Source organism: Megascapheus bottae, chromosome 12 (assembly GCF_031878675.1).
Source record: "Megascapheus bottae isolate mThoBot1 chromosome 12, mThoBot2.hap1, whole genome shotgun sequence".
In the NCBI taxonomy this organism is placed as follows: domain Eukaryota; kingdom Metazoa; phylum Chordata; class Mammalia; order Rodentia; family Geomyidae; genus Megascapheus; species Megascapheus bottae.
Window position 1 is genome coordinate 58041922 of NC_143520.1, and position 16031 is coordinate 58057952.

At 37.6% G+C, this 16031-nt stretch overlaps 1 protein-coding gene across 3 annotated transcripts in view; it reads left to right on the forward strand.

Annotated features, from left to right (window-relative positions):
- The window catches only part of Slc36a4 (solute carrier family 36 member 4), a 47975-nt gene that overhangs the window by 11625 nt on the left and 20319 nt on the right, over positions 1 to 16031 (forward strand). For 2 of the 3 annotated variants that reach the window (XM_090343051.1, XM_090343052.1), the window contains exons 2-6: positions 74 to 197; positions 1003 to 1093; positions 3272 to 3360; positions 5779 to 5874; positions 7507 to 7591. In XM_090343051.1, the coding sequence (XP_090199177.1) occupies positions 74 to 197; positions 1003 to 1093; positions 3272 to 3360; positions 5779 to 5874; positions 7507 to 7591 (485 nt within the window). Of the gene's footprint in view, positions 1 to 73; positions 198 to 1002; positions 1094 to 3271; positions 3361 to 5778; positions 5875 to 7506; positions 7592 to 16031 lie in introns of those variants that run through there. The other variant, XM_090343053.1, reaches the window with a different exon arrangement.

Consider the following 16031-nt stretch of genomic DNA (forward strand, 5'->3'; position numbering starts at 1 on the left):
AAAACGTCATTTTTATACCTTATGACAATTTTATACCTAACAATTAGGATATGGGTTCTTTTCTCTCTTAAAGATATGGATGTGATGAGGCCCTTAATAAATGACCAGAGCTTCGATGGCACCTCGGATGAAGAGCATGAACAGGAGCTGCTGCCTGTCCAGAAGCACTACCAGCTCCATGAGCAGGGCGGTATTTCGTAAGTCCTATGCCTTATCTGACTCCTTTTCCTTTTGTTAAGTGTGTTTGTGATGATTAAGAGGTAGTTTCCACCTTGCAAGTTTATAGCATGGTTGAGAAGAATCGTACGTTGAAATTGCAGAGCTGTGTGGGAGTCACTCGGGTGAAGTGAGGACGTAAATGCCCTGCCTCCTGAAGGAAGGCAGCTCTGACAGGGCAGTAGCTTCTGGGATGCTTAGGAGCTAGACGAGGCAGGCAGTGCAAAGGCTTTGTGAGCAGTGGAAAATACTTGAATCTTGTAAAAAACGTTACTTGAAAGTCTTTATACTTGAAAGTTACTATGAAAATCTTGTTATTTTATCATCACTAAATTTATTCTAAAAGTAATTTAGTAATTAAGCAACAGATGATGAAATCTGATCAGAAGACTATGAACTTCAAAACTTTTCTAGGCAGAAGTTTTTGTTTGATGGATTTGGATTTGCATGCACGTATATGTACACACACACATATATATATACACACACCTTTTAAAGAGAGTGAGGGGCTTTATATATCTACATATGGAGTGTGTGTGTGTGTGTGTGTGTAGAGAGATAGAAGGAATACACATGTATATGTAAAACTTGCATATTGTTCCTTTTCATTACCTTCCTCCTACTTTGATCATTTCAGGACCATTGTTAGTACCATGACAGTATAAACATGTCAGTACATTGCTATTTTGCCAAACTAATCTTCAACATTGTTTTGAAAATCACATCTTTCATGGATACTAGTTTTTCTGCTAAAATGTTTAAATATTACATTTTTTTATTTTTCAGATTTATCCAAACTCTTATGCATCTTCTTAAAGGAAATATTGGCACTGGTCTTTTAGGACTCCCATTGGCAATAAAAAATGCAGGCGTAGTGGTAAGATTTACCTTTATATTCTCCACATAACACAGAGTTAGCTGTCAGCCACCATTACTACAGTTAATGTATAGCTCCATTAAAACATAAACTAATTAAAGCTGCTCCTGAGCAGTGGTATTCTGGCAGAAAATTCTCTGTCCACCCTTCTTAGAACCACACAAAGAATCTTGACGTATCTGACTTTCAATTCTCCTCCTTTCCTTGTTACACTCTGAATTTCAACTAGCTATGATCTGTGAGGTAACTTCATTCCTATACAGTTAATTCTTCTAGTATGTAGTCAACACTCAATAAATATCGCTGAATTTACAAATAACTAAAAAAAATAAACTGATTTAAAAAATAACCTAAGGTGACATTTACTTGAGAGCTTTGCTACTGCACTGAGAAAATTAAGTGACTATGAAAATTATACCTAAAAAAGCAAAAACTATGATTTTCATTCCTACTAAATTACTTCTTGGTAATATTTAACTAAATAAACTAAACACAAACAAAACTTAAAACAACCTGGAATTTTTCCAGGTTTGGGTTATGTTTTACTACCCATTTTGACTTTCAGGGATTTGAACAATATACTCAAAGCAATAAATGTACTTAGAAAATGATTTGTGTATAATTTTTTTAGCTTTTTATACTTTGAATAAGCCATGAAGTCTTCAGACTTAGGAGAAGAGTTAATAGAGTAAGTTGTGGAGCAAAACATGGTATCAGTAAATGTTTGTTAATTTCTTTCTTTTTTTGGGGGGGGGGACAGTCCTGGGCTTGAGCTCAGGGCCTGAGTACTGTCCTTGGATTTTTCTCAAGGCTAGAACTCTAGCACTTGAGCCTCAGCACCCCTTCTGGCTTTTTTTCTAAGTATGTGGTACCAAGGAATTGAACCGGGTCTTTGTGCATGCTAGGCAAGCACTCTACCACTAGGCCAAACTCCCGGTCCCATGATTGTTAAGTTAAAAAAGTCATTTATCATAGGAAATAAAAATTAATTTCCAACTGCTTAATGTAGTTTAAAAATAGCTGGGCACCAGTGGCTTACACCTATAATCTTAGCTACTCAGGAAGCTGAGATCTGAGGATCAGAGTTTGAAACCTACCTGGCCGAAAAATCCAAAATACTCCTATTAACCAGTGGTGGCATGCCAACCTTGAGCAGAAAAAGATTGGCAATAGTGTGAGGCCCTGAATTCAAACTCCAGTTCTTGCATACACACACACACACACACACACACAGATACACACACACACACAGTTAAGAAAAATGAACTTTCTATAGAAAACTTTGATATAAAAAGTTCATATATGAACTGGGTGCCTGTGGCTCACACCTGTAGTCCTAGCTACTCAGGAGGCTGAGATCCGAGGATCATGGTTCAAAGCCAGCTCAAGCATGAAAGTCCATGACACTTATCTCCAAGTAACCACTAGAAAACTGGAAGTGGCGCTGTGGCTCAGAGTACTAGCCTTGAGCTCAAGAGCTCAGGTACATTGCCCAGACCCAGAGTTTAAGCCCCATGACCCCCCTAAAAAAAGATACATATATAAAATTATACTGTAAATGTTCTAGTTTCTAAAAAATAGTTTAACTATTACTTTTTTTGCTGAGTTTGTCCACCCTAATTTAAGGTAATTAAAATTTTCTGACTGTAAAAGTTGGGTTGTACCTCACAGAAATTCAGCTTTCACTGTTTTGGCATGTTGGAGATTGACCCCAGGGCCTTGCACTTGCTAGAAAAGTTTTTGAAATAGTTAATTTCTTAGTAGAGTTCCTGACAGTTCTCAAAAACAAGTCTGTTGAAGAAACATGTCATTCCAGTTATAGTTCAACATTGTACTTTGTAAACCATTTAGATATGAGGCATAGTTAACATAATTATGGCAGTGCCACATCAATATTTGTAGGCTGTCCATCTGCTATTAAATGTGATGTTTCTTTCCATCCTGCTATGTTACATATCTAGAGTCTATATTCATTCATTAATCGAATCATACATGGTTGTCTTGCATATTGCTTGGCATCCTTTCTATATAAAGTTTATTCATTTTCCCTTATGCAAATGACCATCATTTTTGTCCACCAAATATTTCTTTTTCCACTAAGTAGATCACTTAATATTATAAAGTTGCTTAGTTCATTTGAATTTGATATTTAAACCTTATCATTTTTCTTCTTCACAGCTTGGACCAATCAGCCTTGTGTTTATAGGAATTATTTCTGTTCACTGTATGCACATATTGGTACGTTGCAGTCACTTTCTATGTCAGAGGTAAATGTGGATTTGTTAAGTCTATTTTAAAGTTGTGTATTTGTTTAGGGCATTGCAGCTTTCTGTTTTTATTCTCTGCCACTAGAAGTTGTGTTTCCTTTAATAATGAGCATGGAATAGGGACTGAATAGAACTCAAATGCAGTTAGTGTGACTAGGCCCTATTTGGAATTCTCATGCTGCATGAATACAATATCTTCCAATGCTCAAGTCCTTCACTTAAAACAGTGGTGTGTTTGTGTGCAACCACTGAGCAGTCTTCTCGCTAATTACCTCGGGTTTCCCAGAATACCTAATGTAGTGTAGATGCTATATGCCTACTTGTTGTGCTTTATTGTTTAGGACATAATGACCTGAAAAATCAGTGGGAATATATTAAATATAGACAGGAGGACATCTTTTCATGTATGTTCCCTATGTGGTCACTTGAATCTACAAATGAGGGATTTGTAGCCATGGTACATGGACTGTACTTACAAATGTCCCTAATCAATCAGTGGATGGGCCTGGGTTCTTTTTTTTTTTTTTTTTTTTTTTTTGCCGGTTCTGGGTCTTGAACTCCGGGCTTGAGCACTGTCCTTGGGCTTTTTCCTTGAGGCTAGTGCTCTACCACTTGAACCACAGCACCACTTCCAGCTTTTTTCTATGTATGTGTTACCGAGGAATCAAACCTGGGTCTTCATGCATGCTAGACAAGCATTCTTCCACTAGGCCAAACTCCCGGCTCAAACTGGGTTCTGTAAAAAATCAGAAGAAAATATTTGTAGAGGAGATGGGAGTCAGTGGTATACTTTTAGTTATAGCCCAATGTTTTCAATGTATGAGCAGTTTATTTTTGTGTATAGCATCTCTGGTGCTGTTTACTGATATGTAGGTGTAAGGTAGTCATAAAATATTTTGATTGGACAATAAGCCAATTTTTTGAAGCTTCTTTTTGTTATTAATAGATAGGTTACAGTTATATTCCCCAGATAGAAGGAGCATTGTTTCACATACATTGATACCCCTTCTTACGTTCTTGTCCCCCAATTTCTTTTTAAAGTTTGCTTTATTAATTTCAGTTTTTTAGGGTTAGGCTTTTTTTTTTTTGCCAGTCCTGGCCTTGAGCTCAGGGCCTGAGCACTGTCCTTTGACATTCTCAAGGCTAGCGTTCTACCACTTGAGCCTCAGCACCACTTCTGGATTTTTTCTGTGTATGTGGTACCGAGGAATCGAACCTGGGTCTTTGTGTGTGCTAGGCAAGCACTCTACCACTAGGCCAAACTCCCAGCCCCTGTCTCCCAATTTTTTTCCATATATTTTTATTATAATTAATAGAAGGGTTACATTATATTCACCAGATAGAAGGTGAATTACTTCACAAACATTAATACCCTTTTTCATGTCTTGGTCCCCATTTCCCTCCCCCCACTCTCACCCATCATCTTGTTTTCCCCCTTCCCTATCCTATTTCAAATAACCAAATAAACATATATACAGTGTATCAGATAAGGTAAAATACTATAATCATATGAGATAACCAAGGGACAGCAAAAGAGATGAGATATAACATAGTACATTAAGGACAACAATCACTCATTATATGGCTTTTGTTTCTATATCCTCGAGGTCCTTTCATTTAGTGTCATACTATATGGCCTTATGTGTCTAAGTTTTGCTCTATTATAAATCTCTGTAGGAGAGCCCAAGGTTTCTACTTATTATGAGTAATGATGTCCCCCAATTTTTTAAAAGACAAATAGCTCTTACTAAACCAGAATTTTACTATAGACTGTTATTTTGTTAAAACTGGGTTCATCATTTGTGTGTGTGTGTGTGTGTGTGTGTGTGTGTGTGTGTGTGTGTGTGTACGTGTACATGCTTGTAAATGAAAGAGACAAAGCCTGGAGAAATAGTATCTACTTCAGGGAGGCAGTTTGAAAATGAAATGAGATAGTTTATATAAAGATAAAGTCTATATAGTGTTATATGCTATTATTAGAAAATGTTTGAGTGAGAATGGGAGGGGAAAAACTGGGAAAGAGCCTAGGAAGGAGTGATATTGTCTAAAAGGCATGTACTCGTTACCAGACTGATATAACTATAACTGCTCTGTACATCACCTTTATAATAACAATAAAATAAGAAAAATATGGAATTTTGACAAGAATATTATTGATTTTTATATATTTGAAATATTTAAATCATTGAAGCACAGATATTAGCTGCTCTATGTTCTGCACATATATAAAATTATCCATAGGCAAGATAAAAATTTAAATTTTATTAGGATTTTGTAGAGTGTCACATTTTGCAGTCTTGATCTATCAGTGTATAGTCCTGTGTCCATTAGTTCAGATTTATCTGATACTCTTTTTAAGAAATAGTTTTACAGAGAATTTTAATGTTTTTCTCTTATGTGTGTTGTCATTAATTGCAGGTTTAAAAAGTCAACATTAGGCTATAGTGACACGGTGAGTCTAGCTATGGAAGCAAGTCCTTGGAGTTGTCTTCAGAAGCAAGCAGCTTGGGGACGGCAAGTACATCCCCTGCTTTTAATATCTATTTGTTGAGACTTGGTTAATTTTTAAACTTAATATGATAAGATAAATAAAATTATGATAAGGGCACTGGTGGCTCACACATATACTACTGGATGTTCAGCAGGCTGATATTCAGAGGATCACAGTTCCAAGCCAATCCTAGCAGAAAAGCCCATGAGATTCCATCTCCAAAATAACCAGCAAAAAGCCTGATTGGAGGTGCAGCTCAAATAACAGAGCCTAAGCTGAGCATGCAACCCAAACAAATGGGAAGCTCTGAGTTCAAACCCTGGTACCTGCAAAAACAACAAATTGAATACCCTTAAAATGAGGTTGACTTAGGTTCAAATCTCAGTTCCATTAATTGTCTGTTTATGACCTGGTCAAATCATTACTTATTTTGGTTTGCATTTTTCATGAAAAACTGTACTTACACTTTGTTAAGTGATTATAGTAGATGAAATGAAACGATACTTTAAAAGCTACCTATAATACTGCTTACAAATGATCTTTATTAAATTATACAATTATGTCCAATAATTTTTAAAAAAGGAAAAATATTGTATGTTCATAAGACAGCTGAAGTCCTGATATTATTTAGCATAAACTTAACTTTATTGCCTTATCATTTAAATGAGTTTCTCATTATTGAAAAGGTGACTGTAAACTGGATGAACACAGGAATTGAGAAATAAAGAAGTGTAAACAATCAACAAAATGTTAACTACATTGCCAATGATGTGTGATAAAATTTAAAGAAGAAAAAACAGCAATGTTAGAGTAGTTTATGCTTAAATCTGTGTTTTTTTATTTTCAGAAAGTTATATTTATTTATAAGTTCATGAGATTCTCATCATTCCTGGTATACTTGAGTAGAAGGAAGGAAACAGAACCTAACGCCCTAGGGACTTACCTCCAGAGCCCAGAATCAATCCCAATCCCCATCTTTCTTCTGACCTAGACTATAGACAACTTTGTCTACTGTGAAGGAAAAAATACTTTTTGAAAATTCCACTGTAATTATTTTTAGTGGGACACTAACCTTGTATGTGGATGGAAAGATATTAAGGGAATACTTAAAATACTCAAGTGTAAGAATCAAAGATGAGAAACTGGAATTCATTTCAGGGTACTAAGATTATTTGCCAGCAGTACCCTTGAAGAACCGTGGTGGATGGAAGAGTTATGGCAAGAATGAAGACAGTAGGGCCTTTTGCTGCCACATGAGAGGAGTATAGCTACAAAATTTTAGACCTCATTGTTGACACTGATGGTCAGACAAGAGACTACAATGTGTTACACTTAGTAACTTCTTGTTTATAGATCAAAAGAAAAAATGAATAACAGGTAGGCATATTTGTAACTTGTCAACTGCTCTTTCTAAGTAATATCACTGGCCTTCAAATCATGTGTGGTCTTGCTTTATAATTCTAGTGACATACTAAACAAAATAGGATTTTTGTAGAATCTAAATAAATATTTTAAATATTCTTTTTTCAAGGAAGAAACTATGTGCTCTCATAAAAATAACATTAATAGGAGTTAAATGACAGTTAAAAGGACAAAAACTATTTTGGCATGTTGCTAATTCTTATTGATACTTACTTGTGGACATCTCTTTTTAGGAGTGTGGTCGACTTTTTTCTGGTGATAACACAGCTGGGATTCTGCAGTGTTTATATTGTCTTCTTAGCTGAAAATGTGAAACAAGTGAGTATTTTTCTCTAGTTTGCAAAATCATCTTCTTCTAGTACCCTGCATACAGCATCATATTTCTTCTTATAAGTGACTTCAGGTAGATTTTCCTTTAGTTTTTTTTCTCTTTTGCAAATTGGACTTCTGATATTTATGGTAGTAGGATTGAAGTTAAGGCCTTGCACTTGATTAGACAGGCTCTCTACCACTGAGGTTCACCTGTATACCATTTTTCTCTGGTTATTTTTGAGAAAGGGTCTCATTTTCTTATATATGCATGGACTATCCTCCACCTCTTCTATTTTCCATTAGCTGTGATAAAAGGATTGTATCTCAATTCTTGGTCTTTCCTGTCTTGGCCCGTCCTGGAACCAGCCTTCTGGAACCAGCCCTTCTGATCTCAGCCTGCCACATCACCTAAGATAAAGTGCATGTCACTGAACCAAGCTGTGGATTGCCTGGCTTCAAATGACAAGATTTTCCTTTTCAGCCTCTCAAGTAGTTAGGGTTACGGTACATGCCCCCTACACACCCCCAGGCTTGACTATTGCTGGCTTTACTATTTGTGCTGTACTCTTCATGCTGTCTATTGTCTCTTTTTTCCATCAGAACATTTCATGGTTGACTGATTCTTAGTTACTTGTTTCAGTTTAAAGAGTTGGATATGGTAGCACATGCTAATAATTCCAACATTCAAGAGACTGAGACAGGAGGATCCTGTGTACAAATCTTGCTTAGGCTACAGACCAAGACCTTGTCCCTCAAAACAAAACACAAAAACAAAACAAAAACTTAGATTTCAAAAGCACATCCATATATACTTTGGTATCATCCTCTTTTGTTTGCTAATATATAGATTGCTAATATATAGAGAGGATACATAAGGTGGGAGCTAGCAGCCAAGAGAAAGGGTTAATGTGTGAGCATTCATTACAGAACTCCAGTACTTACTGCCATTGTTTTAAAAGTAGTATACATTAAAACGTAGTTTTCTGTAACTGTTTTTATGTTGGGAAAGTTTGTTTTGCGAAGACATGATTTCTAGATATATTGTGGAGAGAAGACTATTATGACAAATATACAAAATACCAAAATAAAAAATATATAAACAGTACCAAACACATTTCTTGTGATTGGCATTATTTTTCTGTTTTACCTCCTGATTTTCTTTCATCATCATTCCAGTCAATAACATTAATTATCCAAGTATGTCTGTTACAATAAGCATTGTACATGGTAATCTGTAGAACTGTAGATATTTCATACAGAATGATGGCACAAATATCCTTTCTACAGAACTTTTTAAGTATACACAAATATGTATTTGACTCTCATTATAAATACAAAGTTTGCTTCATATTCTATTAAAATGAAGTATTGGCAAGCTTTCTGTAAGGAGTTATTAGTATTTTCTCTTTGCATGCTTAATGGTTAACCATAAACAATGAAATATAACCAAGAGAACGTAGATGCATTCCAGTGAACTTTTATCTGCAAAAACACTTAGTATCTGGACTTGGTTTAATGTGCTAACCCTGGGTTTTGACTATCCCTGCATGTTATATTTGAGCCACAAGGTTAGCTATTTAATGTTGGAAGCTTATGGAGCTCTTATAGTAGTAAGAGTGTGTTCCTCAAGGGCTGTTGCTAATAGTTATAGTAATTAGTAGTTATAGCTTCATTCTCCACAGTGGTGTTCTTTTTGTGTACAGTATCTCAGCATTTGTAAGTTTTGTTGTCTAGAAATGTTGCAAGCGTGTGCTGTGAAATCTTCCTCAGCTGCTTTCCATGCCATTCTTTCCTTTATGACTTCCTAGCATTTATTTTTATTTCCTGGCTTAACAAAAATAACTGTGATCATACTGTATTAAAGTTACAAGTTCATTTTTACCATTAGACTGCAAGTCCCCTGAAGAAAAGGACAATTTATAAAACAAACTTTTCTGGAAGAAAATTCTGTAATTTCAGCTAGTCTGTTTCTTTCCATTCAGGTATTGTTGGAAACATTAAAACTGCAGAAGTATCAAGGACTGGCGAGAGCAAGTAGAGATGCTCTTAGAGACACAGTAGTTAGCAGTCACAGTTCTGCTCATCAGAGTTCGGCTTTCCTTAGCATTAATTATTACAAATAATGTGTTTTTGATTTGCCAAGTATTAATCCCACAAATTGCATAATCCTAGGAATGCTAATCCATTCTGTGACTATTGATAGTTTACAAATGATAAGATGTACTGCTTTTGATTTGAATTTACTTTTTGCTGGTACAGAACCTCACACTCTCACTCAGCTTTCTTGCTGGGCTGATGCTTCTTGAGACACATCTCCAGCTCCAACGTCTTGCTGGTTAATTGGAGTTCCTATGGGATTTTCTACTGAGTCTGGCCTTGAACCTTGATCTTCTAGATCTCAGCTTCCTCAATAGCTAGGATTAGAGAAGTGAGCCATTGGTGTCTGTTAGGGTCCTTCGCAGACGTCTAGGAGGGGCGTAAGATGGCGGTGGAGCCCACAAATAATCCTGGGAACACAGACTTCAGAGACCAGACTCTCGGTGCAGATCTAACTTTATTTTACAAAACTTGCTCACTAAATACAGATCGGGCAATGGCTGCCACATCACCCTGAATGCAACCGTCAGCCAATGGTGTCCTGAGATACACCCCATTTGCTCCAGGCGGGAGGGGTCAGGCGCCCTCTGGCTCCGGACTGCTTGTGTCACAAAGTGTGTACCTACTGAAGCACAGGCAGCAAGCAGCAGGGCTCCTATGGCTACCCTGCAGGTGTCCAGCAAGGCATACCATATCCATATAATAGAAATAGTGAATTCTAGGATTTTGCAAGATGGCAGAAGTCTACTTTTTGTAATATCTTCTAATATAGTTATGACTAGCTATCTTTGAATCTATAACTGATGCTAATCATGCCCTATAATTTCATATTTACAAGCTGTGGTGCAAAGCACTTAATATTTGCAATCTATAGAACAAGTACACTGCTCATTTTGTGAGCACCTTATGAAGCACGAGCCATGTGTCCCATGCATGTGGAACTAGGCTGAAGCCTAGGTTTCTCACAGTTGCTACTTGGCTGTGCATCTATGTATGTATGCTTGCATGCCTGCATGTATGTATGTATGTACATACCATCTTGCTTTGACCTCTAAATTATGATCTTTCTACTGTTGGGTTTATAGTTGTATACCACCACAAGTGGCTTTCCATCCACCATTTTAATAGTCACTGGAGAGGATACATCCTCTTAGGGGTGTTGTGTATAAAGAGCAAAACTGGAGAAAATGTGTAAAAGCCCTTATACAAAATAGCGTTTACTTCCAAAGTAGAGTGGAAACATTTAACTTGTTTGCACATATCTCAGAAGATGAGGAAGAAAAAGTGTGGTCTCAGATGTGGGACAGGCTTGTCCCTGTAATCCCAGCTACAGGATAGGTGGAGGTGGGAGTGATGCAGGAAAATGTGTGTGGTGGGTTCTTGTTCTGCAGTATTATGGAAATAATTCTAGGAATAACAAGCGCAGTTTTAAAGAATTTATTCAGTAAGGAAGAAGCTAAGCCACTCAAAAGGACGAGCTGCTGGACCAGGATACTGATTGTCCCACTGCATAGTCGTGGGCTGCTGCTTTATGTTGCCTCTGTCCTCAACCCCTTCCCTCCCACCTTCATGCAGTCTGTCAGATTATGGCTGGTGTGTTTGAAGCAAGCCAGATATTCTCTAAGGTGGTAACCACAGAGGGTGGGCTGCCCTAGGTTCATGACTGTGGTTTTGAAATGGCCAGGCCCTCTTCTGGGTGATGGCCCAAAAGACATATGAGGACTCTCTGCATGGCAGCTTGTAGGAGAGCCCATATGAGTTAGGCAAGACCCAAGACCAATGGGGGTGCGAGCCTCTGGGGTAGGGACCACAGGCTGGGGAGAGGGCAAGCAGGCCAAACTGGTTTGTTCATGTCCTTCAGGAGGATCGAAGTTTGAAGCCAGCCCAGGCAAAAACATGAATGAGAATGTCTCAGCCACTAAGCTGGGTGTGGTGGTGGATGTCCCATGTATGCAGGGGGTGGGTAGAGGAGGAAGAGGGTAGTTTGAAGGAACATGGCAAAAAGAGACCCCATGCAAAAACAAAAGTGAAAAGGGCTGGTGTAGGGCACTTAAAACATTCTGCTGGGCACAGTGGCTCACACCTGTAATCCTAGCTACCCAGGAGGCGTAGATCTGAGAATCCTGTCAAACCCAGCCCAGGCCCTAAAAAGTCTGTGAGACTCTTATCTCCAATTCATCACTGGAAAACAGGAAGTGGCTCAAGGGTAGGGCGGTATCCTTGAGCTGAAGAGCTTAGGCTGAGTCCTGGCCTTGCCCCATGACCACCCCCCCAAAATTTAATTATTATTAAGGCGATATACAGAGGGGTTACTATTTAATAAGTCAGATAATGAACAAATGCGTTTGTAGGCAGTGTCAACCCTTCTTTTCTCTCTTGCATTTTTCTTGTTCCTGTTTCACCCACAAGTTTCATAGGCAAGTTGTATAGTTCATTTGCAGTATATTGTCTGCTGATTCCCAGCACTGCATTTTTTCATATATTTTTTATTGTAATTAATAGAAAGGTTACATTACATTTGCCAGATAGAAGGTGCATTACTTCACATGCATTGATACCCTTTCTCATGTCTTGGTCCCCATTTCCGTCCCCCCCACCCCCACCTTCATCTTGTTTTCCCCCCTTTCTGATCCAATTTCAAATAACCAAATACACATATATCCAATATATTAGATAACAAAGTGAAATACTGTAAAAATATGAGATAACCAAGGGACAGCAAAAGAAATGAGAGATAACATAGTACATTAAGGACAACAATCATTATATGGCTTTTGTTTCTACATCCTAGAGGTCCTTTCATTTAGTGTCATACTGTATAGCCTTATGTATCTAGGTTTCCAGCACTGCATTTTTTTCCACCTTTTTTTTTTTACCTCCTTTTCTGTGCCCTTCCTTACCTCCTTATATCCTAAAAGTCAGATAAACGTACACACAAGACAGTCAAACAAAAAACGAGCCTGGCGCTGGTGGCTCATGACTGTAATCCTAGCTATTCAGGATGCTGAGATCTGAAGATCATGGTTCAGAGCCAGCTTAGGCATGAAAATCTATGAGACTCTTATCTCTGTTTAAGCAGCAGAAAACTGGAAGTGGCCTTGTGGCTCAAATGATAGAGTTCTAGCCTTGAAATGAAGAGCCCAGGGACAGCACCCAGGCCCAGAATTCAAGCCCTGCAACTGCCCCCCCCCCCAAAAGAAAATAAACAAAAAAACCCACAAAGCAAATCCAACACGCAATCTTCACCAACAGCACAAGTGACTTACATGGCAGGCACTTTCCTAGAGAGTGCAGGGGTGGGAGTTCATGCTGTAGTACTGCCAAAAGGAAAAAAAAAAAAAATAACGTCCTCTGGAAGGTGAAGAGATTGCCCATTTGTTGAAGGCCTCCAAGCATCATGGGAAAAGGCTTCCAATGAAACTTGAGGGGGAAAAAAATCGTTGAATTTGAAATTGGTACTTACTTGGTCCAGGCTGTGCAGCAGCCTGGTCTTTGGCATCCTGGACCAGAGGTTAATGTTTTCAGCAGAAGTGTCCATCTATAGCTGATGGCGGCACACAGCTTAAGTAAACCACCATTTACTAGTGCTAGAATTAAAATTGTAGGATTGTTTGTGTCTTAATCTACATGAAATTGAAGGCACAGTAGTTCATTAATTCAGTGAGTTCAGAGTTTAGTTGTACACTGTGCTTGGTAGCTGCGATCTTGTAATGTTTCTGATGATTCTAGTCTATTATGATACTAAAGTAGCTTCTGTGTCTGGTGGCTCATGTCTAATTCCCAGCTACTCAAGAGGTTAAGATCTGGAGGATTGAATTTTAAAGCCAGTCCTTGCAGAAACATTCGTGAAATTCTGTGTCCCCAATATATGATCAGGAAAAAGTTGGTGGATGAGGCATTTCAGGTGGTTCAAGAGGATTGTGTAAGATTGAGACCATTATGAATTCAAACTTTGGTACTGGAAGAATAAAAAAAAATGCTCTGGGAATGTTCAGATAGGTGAGATAGTGTATCTGAGCTGGGAGAGTGGGGAAGAAATGTTACAGTGAGCTATACTAGGAAGGAAAATTCCTCAGATTTAACTCTCACTTTGGGTAAGACCCTTTGTTGGGTCAAGCTCAAGTGTCCTGTTCCTCATAACCTTGTGAGACTCAGCAGATAAAAGCTTCGTGAAAAAGCCTTTGTAAAATACCACAGTCTTCAAATGTAAGGGAATGCAACCTTTATTTAGCTTTGCTAAATAAAAATAGCTGATTTTAGAATTTTAACCATTGAATTACTAAGACATTAAGTTAATATGTAGTGCATTTTGCCAAATTTGAAGTCTAAATGGAAACAACTGAATTTAGTAATTTTATTTTATAATATTTATTCCAGTGTTTTACATTTTGGTAAACATGTGAGACCATAGGAAGTCCTATTAAAGAGCTATCTCTGTCTCTAGAGGGCACCAAAGGACTCAAATGTTTACCTGATTCTTGCTCTAGGTATGTATCTATGTTTTTTTCATTGTATTTTTAATCAATAATTTTTATCACTTTTCTAACAGAGAATGCTAAAACATTAGCTATTGGTGATAGAATTAGTTTAAAATTCCCAAGCATGTTGTAACTAAAATATCTCTGTAAAATTGTTTATCTAGCTCTCTTCTTTTGCCAGAAACTTGTTAGAGCTTTGCTTTCATCAGAGGCACTACTTTGATAAATAATACTTAAAAATTGTTACTGAGAGAATTAAGTCCACAGTGAAGTGTTTGGTTAAAAGACAAGTAATAAGAGTTGACGAATTTATTTCCATTTCATATTGTAGAAAACAAAACTTAAGCAGGTGGCTATGGATTGCTTGCTACTCAGGAGGCTGAGATCAGAGGATCATGATTTCAGTCCATTCTGGGCAGAAAAAGTCTTAAGACTCTATTTGCAATAAACTAGCATTAACTCCAGTTAACTGGAAGTGTGGTCAAGTGGTCAAGTGCCAGCCATGAGCAAGTTGTATGAGGGCCTGAATTCAAGCCCTGGTACACACACATCCACATCCACACACACTCACACACACACACACACACACAAAATATACAGTTTTTGATGGCTAATTGGAAGACCGTGGTGAGCTGCATTTCCTAAAGGAGACGTGTCACTTCTTAGTCTGCCAGCATTTTGAATTGACTCCATGTAGTAGATATTGTCTCTACCATCTGAGATGAATCTGCTACCATCTGAGTGTGCATTCATAGTCATCTTAACCATTGCTCAGAATGGATGAACTGTAATACCTCAGTCTTTTAAACTTGTACTTTGTCAGAATGGAGGCCTGATGTGTGCCTGGTCAGAGCACCCCATTCTAGGGTGCAGTATTGCTTATCATGGGACTGTTTGGAACCTACCAACACCCACTGACCTGATATCATGGGCATTTTCCATCTCTAAGCCTCAGTTTTCTGTAGTCAAAATGGAAATTAATATAAAATCTATTACTCAGCCATTTGGAGGATTCAGTGAGATGTATAGAAAGCAGCACCTGATACATGGACTGTATTAAGAAGTGCTAGTTCTTATTATTAGGGTTTATTTTCACAAGAATGTGTGTATCCAGATACTTGATGATGTTCGAAGGAAGGTACAGTGATTGGAGAGAAATTGACATTTTAAATTGTAGTAGGATTTCCCTGGGCTATAGGTTTTTTTAAGATTTTTCTTTAAAGTCTCCTATAATTTAAATTCTATTTTAGTAAGTTGAATTATATGGTTAAGACATGCAATTACAATAATATTTCTTTTGAAATCTGAAAATTGGGTTAAAGTGGGTAAATACATTTTAAAGTAGTTGGTTTATCTTGTAGAAATTTTTTGTTCTGGCAGAAGTTTACTACTGTGTACCATGTGTACTTCCACATGGTACACAGTATTAAGTATGTGTGATAGTGATGATAGTTTGTAGACAGTTTGTACAGACTTTGAAGTTAGGCTGTGATTGTGCATCTTACTTGGCTGATGTACACTTCTGAGAGGTGATTAGCACATGGCTCCTACACTGGAGAAAGCACACTGAGGTCCACTGTGTACCTCCAGTGTTGAGGCAGGTCTTTTGGGTCTTTGCTGGACTTAGGAACATAATAGCTAGAAAGCTTCAAAATAAATTAATAAATTCATCCTCATAATTTCCCAGGGAACTGTATTTTCTCATTAACTTGCAAAGAAGATTATTTACCTTCATTATCCTGGATACTTGATATATTTCCAGGAAGTCTGAGTACCTTGAAAAAAAATTTAAGCACATTATTGTAAAACATGTCATAGGAATTTATCATATAGTATATAGATTAAGATTGTCTGTCTATTTTGTTTCCTCC